Raw genomic sequence first — 17,365 nt, forward strand, 5'->3', positions numbered from 1 at the left:
GTCTTGATGAGTAGGCCCCTACACTCACTCGCCGCCCCGTCGACAGCTGTACGTGCACAGCGCTAATAGGCACAGCGTAAACGTTATATAGTATACATACAGCTGCCAGAACTTGAAGAAAGTCCAGACGAAAGTCCAGACTCCAGGGGCCCGTTGCATAAAAAACTTACCGCAGCGGTAACTGCCTATTTTCTGCGGTAAGTAGGAAAACTGCGGTAAGTATAAGATTCAGCTAAAATTTGCGTTGCATAAAACAGTTGCGGTAAAGTTACCGCTCCAAAGCTACGGTAAGTGTTAAAAAACTGTGGTAACTTAACCGCACCTACATAAGATGCGGTTACTACCATAGTGACAAAGAAAATGGCAGCTGTGCTACAAGCATTTCGAGCCATCAGAGAGAGGGAGGAGTTTGAGAGAGCAAGAAGAAGGGAGAGGGTATTCAGAGACAGAAATCACCCGCTAGATGTTTACAATGATGAGGAAATATTTAGGAAGTACAGATTCACACGCGAAGGGTGCATCAGGATTATTGACATGGTGGGTGATTCTCTCCAACACAACACAAGAAGAAATCATGCACTGAGCCCCAGCCAACAAATCTTTGTGGCATTGAATTTTTTCGCCACTGGGGCCGTGATCGACACCACGTCAACTGTCCATGGAATTACAAGGAGCACCGCATCCAGGGTCATACACAGAGTTTCTAATACTCTCGCCACCTTGAAGGATGAGGTAGGTCTTGAGTCTACTTTAGAAAAAAAATAAGATTAAGAATAAATTGATACTTGGTACTAGAAATAGAGTAGGCCTATGTCTACTTCCAATAAGTCCATGATTACACAGAGCAGTGTCTCGTCTAAAAGGCTTCCAATCATAAGCCCCTAGATAGGCCAGTCTTATAATCTGTGGGCTAATTGGTCGTCAAATGGGTAAAAAAGCTCTGACAAATACTGTAAAGCAGTCCAACAATAAAGTATTTCATAACTTATGATATAAACTGAGTTAAGAGGAAACGTGTGTGTGTGTGTGTGTGTGAACTAGACGGCCGGTACTCTATAAAAGGGCGTAGTTAGCCCGGCCGCGGATATAGCAGTTACCAAGTCTCGACAGCGCCGGTATCACCGGCGACATACATGGCCCGATAAACGCCCAATTTCTTTAAAATATATGGCTATAATTACGGTCTAAATTAGACTCAAAAGCTACCCATGAACCTTGCAGTTCTATCATTACGTGACTTGAAGTAAGTTAGCTTAGTTTATGGATGTATCGAGTGAACATTGTGAATCGGATCTTCCGAGTCGTCGCCTCAGTTAATTTATCGTCTTCAGTCCCATGTAATCACTTTCATGGGGCTTTGCCTTTGAGCTAGAAGTCTAACATGCTTAAGCTATGGCGCGGCGTACTAGTACGCGGTAAACACTTGTCAACTAGTAACTACTGTAAGGGGGTTGGTTGGTGTTTCAGTCGTATACAGTTAAATGATTTAATTTACTTCAAATGTGGTTTACGCGAGCTCCGCCTCTTTGCTTTTCTCTGTATTAACAAATTTTCCATGAAAATATAAACAATACCATAATAACTACGTAAACTTACTTTATTACTAGCGTTCCGTTGGCAAGGCAGTCCACACTTGCCTCTAGCCTGCACTCGATCGAAACGTACATGTGTATGTCGTCGAGTTTCGTATAGAGAGAGCACGTCAATTTATAAACACGTCGGCTTTACTATCACGTACTCTATCATGTGCTATCTGACATGTGATCACGCTCTCTATGATGAAAGACCAAAGATTGGCAAGACACACACTGCAGTCACAGAACTCTACACAGAGAGAGTTCTGTGTGTAGAGTTCTGTGACTGCGTGCGCTGGCCTTGATTGCTGGGGGACATGATAGGAGCACAGAATGTTTTGAGATGACGTTTTGTCCCTGCTCAGAGCTAGAGCTCTAAAAACAGCGGTACCCCAGGTACAGCTGTTTGGGGTGGGGGGGGGGGGTGGGGGGAACACACAGTACTGGTTGAGAGGGATTCATCTGTCCATAACATTCCTACGTGAGATAATAAGAAACCTATGAAATATGAAAGAGCATGTAATTTCAAGAAATATCCAACGGTTATTTGATGGAAGTTGGTTTTCAAATGGCTGAGATATCCATAAATAGTGATAATAATAAAAGGCAATAGGGCACTGATCCCTTCATTAGGATTTCTTTGCCTCAACTTGTTTTTGGATATCTCAACCATTTCAAAACCTATTTTTATCAAATAAAATGTTGATACCACTAAGAATTGCATGATCTTTGACATCTCATAGATTGTTTTCTGAATATCGAACTAAATTCTCACCTCAACCAGAACAGTACACATATCCTTAATATGGGGTGCAACCATGGACCCTACCACCTTCCGTAGGGAAAAAAAAATAAAAAAAATAAAAATCCACAAATGACAAAAACAGCAATCAAATATTTCAAATATCATGGATAACTTCCATTCATTTCCCTGGGAATCCCCCCCCCCCCCACAAATACCAGTAATTATGAGTAGTATAATTTACAGGCATATGTTGAAAAATTTGTGGTGATTTTTCAGTTCAATCATAATGGTATTCAATGTATTACAATATGTTGTTGACTTTTATTACATTCTATTCTGAGTGTGTGTTGCCTGTGGGAGGTGCACTCGGATAAAGACCTATAGCATGTATTACGCACTTAAGGGTGGTAAACTGCTAATTTTCAACAAAAAGGGGGTGATATCTTAATCAAACCTGTTAAGAGGGGTTATATTTCCTGACAAACAACACAAAATCCTCATTTGCCGGTGTATTTTTTAGGCAAGAAACGTGTTTAGGGGTTACATTTTTATTTCATTTTTTTAGTTTATAAACTTTCTTCAGATATCACTGCCATGTCTATAGGCCCTACTGTACAATTTTCAGGGGATTAATTTTTGCAAGTCAGTGCGTCGCAAAATTTCAATATGAACATCTGGCTCATATATATAGCCCATAAATGTAAACACCACAAAATCAAGCCAAGTTATGTATATAGAGGGTATACTGTATCAGATCGGTAAACACAGTAAACACATACAGACTCACTCACAACGAGCTCTTGATTGTCACTCTCTTGGGAGCACTCCAGTCAGTGCTATCAGAATTGCACCCTTTCACAGTCATTCCATTCCTGTCAAGTGGACATATCTCTATTCATTCTCATTCCATTCATTCCTTTTTGTATCTATCATTCTGTGTTTTTACAGGATGATTATGACACAAACATTCCTATGTAGAATTGTATTTAATACGAAATAAACATTAATTAGTTCTTACATAGTAAAAAATCTGGATAAGACTGATAAGCACCTTATATATTATTGATTTGTTTCTCAATTTTATTATATTGTTTCACAGAAACAATTACCAGTATGTCAAAATATGTGTTAAATTCATATTTACATCCAGTTTTACATGTTTATATACTTGCTTCTTGTTCCATTACATTGTAGTAATGTAATCACTATCTGATTTCAAATAAACGCTTTCAGCAGACTCTGATAGCAAATCTTAAAATGTGGTTATTGTAATAATTGCAAATGCATCATATACAAATAAATAATTAAGTATGAATGACTAAAAAAATATATCAAATGTAAACATCATATACATGCAACAATAAATTAGCAAGAAAATTAGAACATTAATGTATCATCCATAAAATATTTCAGACATTCATGTAAGTTGGTATGAAGATGTATAATTGTAGACAGCAAACAATAGACATGTTTGCAAACTAGATGTGCACATTAGCAACACACTTTCCTCTCAAAAATGATTTATTGTTCAATCTTACCCAGCTATCATGTTAACCCTCGTGAAAATACTAGTACATTAAAGTACTTTGTTTTATATTCACAGGTTATCAAATTCCCCAGGACCATGGAAGAGGTGAGAGAAGCACAAGTGGCTTTCTTTGAGATATCAGGTACGCACTATAAAACAATTTTTTTTTCTTTTTTGCAATTGACTTGAAATTTGGCACATGTGATGGCTGTGATATACAGTTGAACAAACTTCACCATTTTTTTTTTCATGTCAAACATTTTGTTGCCATGGTAACAACATTTTTTTTTTTATGAAAAGCATAGAAATTGCCAATTTACTTGACTTCAGAAATGGCATATGTGATTATCAGTTAGCGAAATATTGTTTAACTATACATTGCTATGAATTCTACTTGGCACATGTGATGGCTGTGACATACAGTTGTAAAAACTTCATCATTTTTTTTTTTCATGTCAAACATTTTGTTGCCATGGTAACAACATTCTTTTTTAATGAAAAGCATTGAAATTGCCAATATACTTGACTTCAGAAATGGCATAGTGATTATCAGTTAGTGAAATATACATTTAATCATTGTTTAACAATGCATTGCTATGAATTCTACTTTTTTCCAATAAAGAGCACACAAAGTAATTTATGGTTGAGCTACCTCCCTCATTTTTAGGTGGTGGTATTAATCACATTGAGTGATAGTTGTAGTTGGAAATTGTAATTGATACATTAATCATAAATTCAAAATTGGTAACAACTACTGTACATCTTAAAAAGGCAGATTCTCAAAATGTTGAAAGCGTTCTTTTGAGGCTTGACACAAAATTTCAAGATGAACATGTGAAATTACTACCGGTATATAGAGTCGATATATTGCAACAATGCAGCACATCTCATTTACTCTAGGATTCCCACAAGTCGTTGGAGTAGTGGACGGTACCCATGTTCGACTGAATGGAGCACCACTGGGAGAAAGGGAATATGCCTATGTAAACAGGAAGCATTTCCACTCGATAAACGTCCAAATTGTCTGTGCTGCGAACTACAAAATCATTGATCTGGTGGCAAGATGGCCAGGCAGTTCCCATGATAGTCGGATACTGCAGGTAAACTGTGCTTGTCAAAAAAGGTTATACAGACCCTAAGTATAAACCGAGTATTTTCACAGCTCAAATAACCTGGTACAGTTAGGGTTAAATGGAGCCCAAACCCAAAGAGGAATGTGGACTGAGTGAAAACAGCATCCTTAGTAGCACACATCAGTTAAAGTTTTAGGAAATTGGGCAATCCATGCAAAAGTTCTGAATTTGTAAAGTTTTGGTGTTGATACCGCTGGATGAGGAGACTAATAGAGGTTATGACGTATGAGTGGGCAACAATTAAATCATAAATGAAATATAAAGGGAATTCCACAAAAATTCACTTTGCTAGCATAATGAAAGAGCACTTTAGTAACTGCTTTCAAAAAGCAACGGGGAAAACTGTTACCCTTAACATATATGTCAGTATCAAGTTGAAGGAATTATGCGTAATTTCCACGAGAAATCACTGATTTTTATGTCAATGTCCCAATTTCACATTACTATAATAATTATGAAATTTGGACGTTACTACATAAACCACAGTGCGTGATTTTGTATTTGAAAATGGGACATTACTACATAAACCACAGTGCGTGACCTTGTGTTTGAAAATGGGACATTACTACATAAACCAAAGTGCGTGACCTTGTGTTTGTTCCATAAGGGCTAACCCTCCAAACCCCAGCAATTGACATAAAAATCAGTGATTTTTCATGAAAATTACACATTCCATCAATTTGATACTAACATATGTTAAGGGTAACAGTTTTCCCCGTTTCTTTTTGAAAGCAGTTACTAAAGTGCTCTTTCATTATGCTAGCAAAGTGAATTTTTGTGGAATTCCCTTTATATTTCGTACTATGTGAAATTGGGACATTACCACATAAACCGCACTGTGTGACCGTGTGTTTGTTCCATAAGGAATAACCTTCTGATATCGAGTCAAATTTGATTTGTTTTAATAAAGCAAAACAATAGTTTAAAAAAGCATCACATTCTAAATATTGGCCTGTCAAAAGACAGAAATGTGGGTGTAATTGATGTGATTTTGTGGTAAAATGTCAAAGGCTCCGCCTTCAACCCTCTATAAGGGCCCAGGCAAGCAAAGTGCACATGCCCCGGAATATGCACCGTATGAGCCAACAAAACATTTTTCCCCTTTGTATACAGAACAGCGTCCTTGGGAGGTGTTTTGAGGGCTTAACATTGCACGGACTACTCCTGGGAGATTCCGGGTATGCGCTGAGACCATGGATCATGACACCAGTGCTGAATCCAACGACTCCTGCAGAGAATGCCTACAACCGGTTAGCATGCATAAATTATTAGTTTGTTTGTATTGGGTTTTTTTTTATGAAAATGGCATAGTCATTATCTTGATTCCTATATTATTTAACAGTGGAGGATTGCCATTAATCAGTATGCAACTCTGAGATATCCCTTGTAATGAAAATGTCCTTTTTAAGCCATTTTCTTTGCCCTTCTTAACCCGTTCCTTCCGCAATTCTCTGAGTGCCTTTAATGCCCCCAAACGAGATTCTTTTTGCCCGTCGACGAAGAGGCAGACAGGTTGGTAATCCAGCTGTGTGAAGGCAGTCAAGCGGTACATTGTATCCCCCTTTCCACGGTCAACTACATGTGCCAGTGAACAATAGAAATATCGATCGGGTGCGAGGTATGAACAGAGCGTGCGCTGATGTTCTACACAAAACCAGGTACCTGAATGAGGTGACTGTGGATCAGCGAACCCACATATCAAAAAAACTTATCTCAACCTCGATCGCTATGTACATGTTCGTACAAGTTTACAGCAGAACAAGCAAAAAAATAAATCAGTAAAAGGTACATAGTACTGTGAAACACGCAATTTTCAAACAGAAATAGAACAAATGCTGATAGAATAAACTCTGATCTTTTTTTAACACCCACTTTTCAGAGCATTACAACACAAAGAAACATGAATTTAGGCCACTAAAGCAGGCACTCCTGTCTTCATTTTGGGAAACCAGGTTCCCGTATATCAGTTGCTCCTAAAAAGAACGGGTTAACCCATTCTGTCTGCCATTTCTATCAGTCAGAGTGCATGATATGAAGCAATACCCTGCAGGTGAAAATGGCATTCCATATTGCAAAATATAACATAATGTAAAAACACTGAATCGCAGTCAAGATGTGTCATGATAATTATGCAAAGACTTGGTGTCAAGAAATTGTCTTTTGTTTGCTGAATGGCTTTCTTTTCAGAGCACATGCTTCAACAAGGGTCATAATAGAGCAAGTTAATGGCCAGTTAAAGCATAAATTTCGGTGCCTCCTGCATGGGATGCAGATGACCCCAAAGCGAGCTGGAAGAGTCGTGACAGCATGCGCCATCCTACATAATCTTAGCAAGACATGGAGGCAGCCCGAGGTTGATGGTGAACTGGATGACGCCCACCATGTTCCTGTTGACCCACCTGCGGGAGGAAATCCACATACTGGGCTGGCCATCAGAACAGCTATCATTGCAAACTACTTTAGTGAGTCATAATTGCGTATACATTTTCTATTTCTGTTCTCGAGGTTTGGATGTTGCTGAAATAATTGCTCCCCTTAACTAAAATTTTCAGTGTAAAGAAGTCATATCTAGGATGGAAATTGAACAATTCCTATGAAACTATTTACAAATATTTAACAAATTACAGCATAAATAGCAAACCAGCTAATCACTCTTCACCATAAACGTAATGACAAGCTACTGCAAGAAGCTTCTCCAAAACCTCAAGCTTCCTCTCCTCAATGGCAAGAAGACGCTCCTCATAACTCGATGATTCTCGATCCTTCTCGATCCTCCTTGGTCCTTGATCCATCGTAGTCTTCCTCTTCACTCCCGTTTTCTTTTCCATGATCACCTCCACTGGCTCCACGTCAGCCGATGTGCCTGCCCTGTTCTCTTCTTCTTCCTCTGGTTCTTCCACTTCTTTATCTTCCTCCACATATGTCTCCTGAGGCCCCATCCCATGTAGTAGTCCACATGCAATGGTGTTCTCTGAAGCCTGTAAAAAGAATTATGAAAACAAAAGAGATGAGCCAGTTATGGAACCACTGATAAACATACATATTCATAACTAAATAGTAGAAATTTGAAGCACTTGTAAATGTACCATGGGAGGTTCCACTGTTCCACGTATACATTTCATGGAAGTTTATTTTATTACACTGCCGTAAGGCAAACCTGTTGTTGATAAAGCTGTGTTAAAATGAAGACATTAGAAAATCTATCTTTCGATTAGAATATAATCTTGCTGTTGTGTTACTGTTCCCTCTGTGTTGCTATGTAGATTGAGTGCAACAGACTGCAATTTCAACGGCAACAACGACTCACCTGTGAAGCCTGGCTGAGCAGACTTATAGGAACCCCTGACTCCTCCTCCTCATCTGCAAATCCTTCCACACTCTCCTCAACCAGGGCATCCAGCACCAATTCCCATTTCTCAACCCTTTCTACAGGGGGTCCACCACCTAGGATAAATCGGACAAAATTAGCAAAAAGATCGAAATTAATGTCGAGTGCTATAAACTTTTGTAGGTCAATGAACACAATGGCTGCCTTTTCGAATTGGTCATATGAAAATAATTTACATAAAATGCAAATTAACGGTAACTGTAAGAGTACATTCATAACAACAATACTCACATTGGCATAATGCACGTTTTGCATATGGAAACGCAGGGTTGAGGGGGTAACTTTGGGCGCCTCCCGAGGGGCCGCTTTAAATGTGCACCCCTTTTTACCATAGAAGTATTGTAAAGCAATGTCTCCTGTATTGATTACATTGCATTTCTTGGAAACAGAAGTACCCTTGCTATAAGGCACGATCGAATTTTGACAGCACGTACGTTTGTAACATATATTTTCATGTTATATGATACTATATGTTTTCTCTATTGCCAAGAGGATAAAGGGCATTTTAGGGTCACACGCCACAGGATCGCCCTTCAATAAGCACCCTTGTTATTGTGTAGATCTTGTAAAGCAAATCTTCTTCTATCATTTTCATGACTTTTCATTTATATAAGAGTGTATTTGCTGTATTGCCGGACCTACTTTTAAAACCATTCTCGCTAGAACAACTGCATTTGCGTTGCTAATATCCATATTTTGTAATTAAGGGTGTGAGTGTAGGTGTAAATTTAGACGCCTCCCCAGAGATTACCTTTGAATGTTCACCTTTTTGACAATGTAGTTATTGTAGAGCAATGTTTCCTCTATTAATTAGTTGCATCTTATGGAAACAAAAGTGCCTTTGCTATTCGGCATGATGGAATTTTGAAAACTTGTATGTCTGGAACATATATTCGCGTTATATGATATCATATGTTTTCTATATTGCCGTGAGGGTGGAATATTTTTTGGCACATCCCACAGGGTTGCCTTTTAATGCGCACCCTCTTCACTGTATAGATCTTGTAAAGTTAAGTCTCTTCTATCATTTCCACTTGTCATCGATGTGTGTTGCCGGGACTATACTTTTAAAACCTTTCACGCTAGAAGAAAGGTATTTCCATTGCTAATATCTGTGTTTATGTTGGGTGATGACTTTCCCAGTGCGAATTCGCAGTGCGAAAGAATAAATTCTTTCACCCCCTACTTCTTCTTGCGTGGTCTCGAATCTTTTGGCGTATTGAGTACATCCTGACAACGTGACACAATCACCCCAAGACCAGAATACGACAATAATATTAATGAGATAGAAGTATTTTTCTACATTATATTGAATACAATTGTAATACTTAAATTCCAATAATATAATGTAAGCATGGAAGCATTAAAGGACAAGTTCACCTTCATAGACACGTGGATTGAGTGAATGCAGCAATATTAGTAGAACACATCAGTGAAAGTTTAGAGAAAATCGGACAATCCATTCAAAAGTTATGAATTTTTAAAGTATCTGCGTAGTCACTGCTGGATGAGAAGACCAACATAGTGTATGATGTCATATGCGTACAATTGTAAAGAAAATAAGAAGAGAATTTCACAAAACTTTACTTTTTGAATTAAGTGCACATTTCTTCGACTTGTTAATGACATATGTTAAGGGTAATATTATTCCCCCGGCCTTCTGAAATAGAGAAGTCATGTGCTCTTTTGTTATGTGAGAAAAGTGAGAATATGTTGAATTTTCTTTATTCTTTCTTTATATCGTTGTACTCGTGTGACATTACAAGTTATAGTAGTCTTCTCATCCAGCCTTGAGTAAGCAGAAACTTCAAAAATTCATAACTTTTGAATGGATTGTCCGATTTTCATCAAACTCTCAATGCTTTACTCTACTAATATTGCTGCATTCACTCAACCCACATATCTAAGAAGGTGACCTTTTCCTTTAAGCACACTAATTTTCACAGATTTTGTGCTGTTTTGTTGAGTGCAAATGTGAAAAAAAAAATTGTGCCTTTTCATTTTTTGAGTAGGTTGATAGTACAATATATAGCATGATCTAGTGCTGTTCCAGTCAAATTATGTCATCGTAATTGTTTGCACTAGTCATACCAGTAGCAAGTTTACGATATATTTCACTTTTGATTTCAAATAATCCAAATGGAAATTGTGAGAATTGGTTGCTTTATTTATCAAGTTTATGAAGTTGGCTGACCACAGCCACTCTGGTGGATTTAGTGCACTAACATCCGGAGAACTCAGGTAAAGTTGTGCTGCTGGTAGTGGTCCATGAAGTATTATGGTAAATTAATTTGCATAATCACAGCATTCTTAAAAAATCTTCCAATGCTCCTATCTTTAAAAGAATACAGTAATTCTTTAGTGATGTTCTTGTTATATATTCAAGATGATAGACTGTCTACTTCAAATTAATATAATATATACTTGGATTTGATAGTAAGGTAGTATTATTATTATACACTAGTTCACTAACATACTGTAGCATTGTTAAAGCGCCAGCTATGTCAAGACGTGGTCATTCAGAGGAGAACCAACATGGCTGAACAAAGAGACAGGCCTATGTGGGTGTTGTGCCCATAAAGCAGGGCTGCCAAAAATAAAATTGGAAACCAGTTGAGAGTGAGACTCCCATAGGCAAATACTATAATTTAGGAGTCAAAATGAGTGAGATCAAAAGAAATGCATGCAAATGAAATAAAGTTTCAGGTTAAGAAAGGACCAAAATGAGTGGGTCTCACTCTCAATGATTGAGAGTTGGCAGCCCTGCCTAAAGGCATGTGTCTTGATTTCCTTTGACTATGTCGCGTGCATGAGAATGATTGCTACACATACCAGTCCGGAACTTCAGGTCCCTGTACTTTCGGGCCTTGGACGACATTTCGGTCCATGTCAGGCGAAGGTCCTTCGCTGTCCGTCCCCTTGGTAGCCCCTGTGCTTCCAGCTCATCCAGAGCATTTTGCCATGTGGCATCCTTCCTCTTCTTTACCTACATTATATCAAAAAAGAGATAATTTTAAGGTTGACAGTCATTATTGTACGAAAATGAAGATACATATTTCTCTTTTTAGAACTGTTTGCATTAAATGAAAATGTCCTTTCTCACACTTTCTTAAGGGATCACTTTCAATAAGCCTTCTTTGCATGTGCTTCTCATGATTCCACCAATATTATATTTGACACCATGTATTTTTGTTTGTTAGTTTGTTTGATTTTAATTGAAAGTTTGAAAACTATCTATGAAAAAGGAAATAAATGAAATGAAATGAAATGTACTGAAATAATTCCACATTCCTTTTTCTGCAATACCTCAATATTTTCTTTGTAAATATAAGGCATTACCAGTAAATAATTTCTGAATATTTTCATAAGATGTAAAACTCTGTTATCATTCATCACATCACTGGCATAATTGCCATTTGCGTAACATGGAATGAAATATGATACATAACTAAGTTTGAAACATATCTATGTAAAGACAGAGACAGTGTCATCCTCACTTACTTTGTCGGCACAATGGCCCGCCTTCCCGAAAAGATCCCCTTTTTTTCTTTTAACGAATGATGACAGGAAAGAAACCTGTTGTAACGTGAGGTTTGGCCTCCGCTTTACCATTTTCTCCCTTTTCCCACCGGTATTTGATGCTAGTTCACTGAAATGTAATGTGAAAGAAAAGGAAAAGTCTTCAAGGTTATTACAAGTGCAGCATTGCTAAGAAATTGAGTTTACAGGTACAAGCTTTGTTACGAATAGCTTAATATAATGATGATTACATAACAGAGCAAACCCTTGTGCATTCTGTGTTTCTTGATTGTGGGAACTGTGCATTTGGCAGACACTTATAAGGGCACATGGGTTTGAAAGGTTAATTGCAAGTGATGGATGCAAGGTAATGAAAGATGGGGGTGAAAGTAAATACAGATTGATGTGCATGTGAGAAGGATAAGGTGTTACCTCTGAGAAATAGACAAACCTACATCCATGACCGTAAATGAGAATAAGTGGTCAACCACTTATACAGTATGCAATCAAAACTCACCTGTCATTTTTACAATCTCTGTTTTCCTTTGGTTTTCTTTTATTTTGTTTTGTTGTTGTCTTGGTTATTGCTGGTTCGTTTGTTTGTTTGTTTTTTTGTTTTGGTTTTACTTAGCTTGTCAGGTGGTGGGAATATGACCAGAAAACACTGGACCTAGCCCTATATAAGGCCCATATGCAGGTGTTTTGTTTTCTTTTTTTCCTGCTCAGTTGCTCAACAATATGTTGTTTTCTTCAGTCCGTGTGTCTGTGCATGTATACACATTTCACAGTGGCATAGGAGTGTGCAACTGCCTGGATGTATAGGGCCTATTTACAAAGTGCCAGTAAAAATCTGCATACTACAGAACACGTACTTGTTCATGGATGGTTGCTTTAAGAATTTACGTCGGTTGATTATCTACTTGTGAATTCAATTTCATTGTGATTGTAAGACTGCACTTTTATGTTCATGGTCACTAATATAATCAGTGATTATTGAGTTAGGACTTTAATGTTGTTTCTACCGGCCTGTACGTACTCTAGCTGGATTTCATGATGTATTGGATCAGTGAGTTCAAACAAAGATAGCAACTAGTGCATACTGTAATCTTTGTGTGGAAATCTATTTTTGTAGTTCATATAAAACAACTATCATCAGCTGCCCGTCAGTCAATAAGAAGTGGAACACTTTGATTGCGATCGTCTATCTCAATGATGTCCAGTTCATCGGTTGTGATAAGTGGAATAGCGTGCGATTACAGCCAGGCACTTAACTGACATATTAATAACATACATTGTTACATACTAGGAGTCAAGCTCTGAATAGGGAATGTGCTAACTATACACACCCCCGTCGCTGTACGTAGGTACGTAGCGACAGCATACTTACACTACAGCATCTGGTCGGGCTACGAATGTGCATTTGGTCTATATGTAATATGCTGTCATAATTTTGTTACCACTTAGGGTAATTGGAAAGTTATATAGTATGCAGTGACAAGCAATTCAACATGTCATTACTAGTTGGCTTGCCTATTCTTTATTAAGTTATATATGGTGACTGGTTAATGTCTAACATGTTACTGTTAGTACTATTGCTTTAAATAGTAGGGGTCTACAGCTGCATTCCCTACTGAGATCAAGTCTGTCGACAATACTAATCAATAGAGAGAAGGAAGGCTAACCGGTTGTAATCCATTTCATTGATTGCTTTAGCATGTTTGTATGTCACTGCCATGCTACAAGAGGTGACAATCAATGAAATGGATCAGCCTCACCCAGGAGCATGAGCAGCTAACGTTACGGCCTACGCGCCTTGTTCTTGACCGATGAAATCTCGTCTCTACCTCGATAAACTTCACTTTTTCATTAATGACATTCGCTGGTCAGTTCCCCTCGACTTACAAGCAAATGTCAGTAATAAAAAAGTGAAATTCACCGAGGAAAAGACGAGATTTCATCGGTCAAAGCTACATCGTACGCCGTACGCAGGCTCCCCTTTCCCACCCTCATCCTCACGGACCTCGGCCCCGGAGGTCGGGGGAGAGTCTTGTCGGCGGTGACCAATGGCAATGTGAGAAGAAGAAAACAAAAATGAAATGTGCCAATGGGTTTATGCCAATTTATTGATGTAATTTCTTAATTGGGTTTGCTATATAAGTAAACAGTTAATATAAAGTCATGAATTCATGATAAACAGAAATGCCGGTATTTATTTGGAGATAAAAATTGACAACTTTTTGTACGGTACTTACGAATACGATGAACGAAAGTTGAACACTGCATTGGTCCGTCCGTCCGGCCGGTGCATGCACGCACTTCACGTGCATACTATACATGCAACCACGTACAGTACAGTACGTTTGTACGTACGCGTCGCATATGTATGATGTAGAATGCAGACGAAGCTGTAGAAATACTGTGTACAGTGTAAACGTAGTCACGTCATCACGTTGATCGAAAGTTACGGTCACCCGCGTCGTATCGCATTAGTTCGCGCGCCATCTCGTCATCTCCCTCAAACCTAGCAGACGACAATATCGCTGATCCTGCGCATGTGTCAAATTTTCCGCCTCGATCAAGTTCTTTTTTTGTATATTTCGATTAAATTAGCAACTATCTGCTTTATGCAACGTATATTAAGCAATTATATTAGTTAATTTTGATGATAAGGCAAAGTGTCTTAACTCCAAAATTAACTAATTTAGTTTCACAAAGTTTTATGCAACGGGCCCCAGATCTAGATCTGGACCCTTGTCCTGCAGGCACTGTTGTTCCTGTGCTGAATTTTTCAGGTAAGGTATCTGCTTTATGGATTTCCAATGTTTTGTAGTCGAGATAAATCTCATGGTGGTCGTATTAACACCAAGGACTAGATCTAGATCTAGAGTAACTGCGTCAGTGAGCGGCCGTGCAGCCGTTCGCGGCAGGTACAACATACACGGTAATATACAGCTAAACACAGCATTGCACTGTTACATGCACACTACACATACACTAGCAATCAACAAAAACCAACCGATAAAATGGGCACGATCTCTGACGAAAGTGAAATTTTCTCACCTAAATGACAACATATCGCATCCAAAATGAAATTTTCGGTACTTCTTAACATAACAGTTAAGAAACAATGGTCCAAGAAACTGGATTTTTTGTCGTTTTCTCGATGTTCCTGGATTTTGAAAACATATCCTCACGTAAAATAGAATTTTCGCGAGCCGATGTGGGCCGCCATTTTTTTCGGAAAGTGGATGTTACCATCGAAAAAAAAATGAGAAAAACACGAGAAAGACATCAACAACACCGCCAGAATTTCGATCTTGTTTGCGGCCAATGCATGTGCGCACGCTATTTTCACGTGCTTTCGCAATGGGAATTGGCGCTTACGCAATGTTCGCGAGACATGTGAAGGCGTTCAGCCAAAGATCGCGGGGCACGCGCGCATTGCATAGGGATTGTACATCGTGCCGCAAGCAGAAATACTACGTCGCATATCGCCTTTATCGGCGAAAATTGTGCCGGGTTTTGCCCTGGTAAATCATGAAAACTGCGTTGGTCAGTGGTAAATTTCTTTCATGAAAACAATTGCGTTAATGAATAATCTTGTCTATGATATATGAAATGGTTGAAAATAATTTGCCTGATTTGTTTACAAGTTGGAAAAACTCTTAACAATGCTTAAACTGCCGCAAACGGGATATTTTACTCTAGTTTAGTTTTAGTAGGACCCATACCTCGGAAGAGTGCCTGACCACGTAGATACTAACAGTGCCGCCGCTTCGCGATCCAAGCGCTGGTGTAGGTATAGTGCTAGCGTACTTCCATATCCATGTAGATATCTAAAAATTCACTTAACCAAATTGCACCAAAATCACAGGAAATACTCTATGACTCATGTCCACTTGCTCACGCTAATTGGAACCAAATCGCACGTCGGGAAGCGTAAGTGAAGTTGTCGACTTTCCTGTCGTCGCTAAAAATAATCTGCTCTGTACGACTAAACAAGAGTGATCGCGGCATAGGCCCTACCTGCCTGCGCACGCACAGACTGAAGTTAGCCATGTAATATGATGAGACAAATCTTTCAAGTAATCGGGAGCACAAAATCAATTTATAAATTATTTGAGCAAAGTCGAATGAAAAATATAGTTCGTAAATCACACAAATCGCCAAAATCATGACATTTTGTAGTTTAGTTCCCGCGTAAATTCCCCGTTCGCAAAGTACTAGTCGGCTAACTTCAGTTCTAGATTGTGCATGTCGCGTTTACCATGATCTCTCGCGAAGAGTGATTTTTTTTGAGTGATGACTTGAAAGTCGGCGTCAATGTTGATACTTCTCGATTACCGATTTCGTTCAAATATAAGACGGTATTTTGAAATATGCTTAGAAGTATATCCTGTAATTTTGGTGCGATTCGGTTCAGCGAAATTTGAGACAGCTGCATGAATAGGACAGTACACAAGTGCCGCCTGCTAGCTAAATTGGGCCTAAGCGTCGTCTGCTACTCGGTACGATTTAACGCACGCGTATGCGAGAGCTTGTAATCAGTGATATAGTCGGCACCTGTGACGTCACGACATCCGGGCTCGTCAGCTCATTAGCATAATTCTCACCAAAAAAGTTCAATTTTTAACATGAAATTACTGGCTAAATCGCTGTGAAATTTTGATTCTGTTTGCACCGCTGGGTCTTTTAGAATTAAAAGAACAACATATAAAAAAATTTAAAAAAGAAAACCGGTACAATGCCCTTTTAAGAATAAACCAGTAAAGCATAAAATCTGAACTGATCTGATTATTTCTCTTTGTTACAAGTTTACTGCCTCCTGGCAGAGACGTTGTGATATGTGCCTTTCGAGAAAAAAAATGTGGTCTAACGAAAATGCTGTGTTACTTTTCTTTCCTTAATGTTTTAAAAGAGGAATACGAAAGTGTTATTTTGATGTTTTCTTTGCCAGTTCTATGCTGCACAATTGTAAAGGTAAACGATCGTCATGTATGTTCAACTTTATTGACTGTACAATGCAGTCCTGATCGACCTGTTGCATGAAGATGTTTTTGTTAATATCAGACACAACTCTAGGTAAAACAATACAAACAAACCTAACGTGAGATGAAACATAAATCTCGTTGCATCAAAGTCGATAAGATAAAACTTATATCACGTTTGATTTTTAGTCCATGAATATTTGTGGAAGAGCCTATAAAAAGGGGCTGATGTTTCATTTTATGCTCAATATGAAACAAAACTTTTTCATACATTTTATGTTTAGATGATAGATGAATAAGCCATCATAATAATAATGGTAGATATACTCAATGTACCGTGCAAAATGCTATCAAGCCCTATCCCGACAGCAAAGAAGAAACGGGGTTTTGCTTCATCAAAGATTTGGCCACGAGAGTTGGCACTTCATACAGGCCAGCAGACTTTAAGGAACACTTGCATAACTAACGGTTTTGACATACAATGACATAG

General features: G+C 38.4%; 2 protein-coding genes across 2 annotated transcripts; one reads left to right on the forward strand and one right to left on the reverse strand.

The window, feature by feature from the left end:
- The first annotated feature begins 360 nt into the window (after positions 1 to 360).
- Positions 361 to 9,508, forward strand: LOC140240064 (putative nuclease HARBI1). Its single transcript, XM_072319876.1, has 6 exons — positions 361 to 732; positions 3,923 to 3,989; positions 4,748 to 4,947; positions 6,094 to 6,230; positions 7,168 to 7,442; positions 8,244 to 9,508. The coding sequence occupies exons 1-6, from the start codon at positions 361 to 363 to the stop codon at positions 8,246 to 8,248; spliced, it is 1,056 nt and encodes a 351-aa protein (XP_072175977.1). The 3' UTR covers positions 8,249 to 9,508.
- On the reverse strand, positions 8,267 to 14,145 carry LOC140242710 (uncharacterized). The gene is made up of 4 exons (XM_072322473.1): positions 14,140 to 14,145; positions 11,870 to 12,017; positions 11,201 to 11,354; positions 8,267 to 8,424 (listed from the first exon to the last, which is right to left on the reverse strand). The coding sequence occupies exons 2-4, from the start codon at positions 11,978 to 11,980 to the stop codon at positions 8,267 to 8,269; spliced, it is 423 nt and encodes a 140-aa protein (XP_072178574.1). The 5' UTR covers positions 11,981 to 12,017; positions 14,140 to 14,145.
- Between the last annotated feature and the right edge of the window lie 3,220 nt (positions 14,146 to 17,365).

This window comes from Diadema setosum, chromosome 2, assembly GCF_964275005.1.
Source record: "Diadema setosum chromosome 2, eeDiaSeto1, whole genome shotgun sequence".
Taxonomy (NCBI): Eukaryota; Metazoa; Echinodermata; class Echinoidea; order Diadematoida; family Diadematidae; genus Diadema; species Diadema setosum.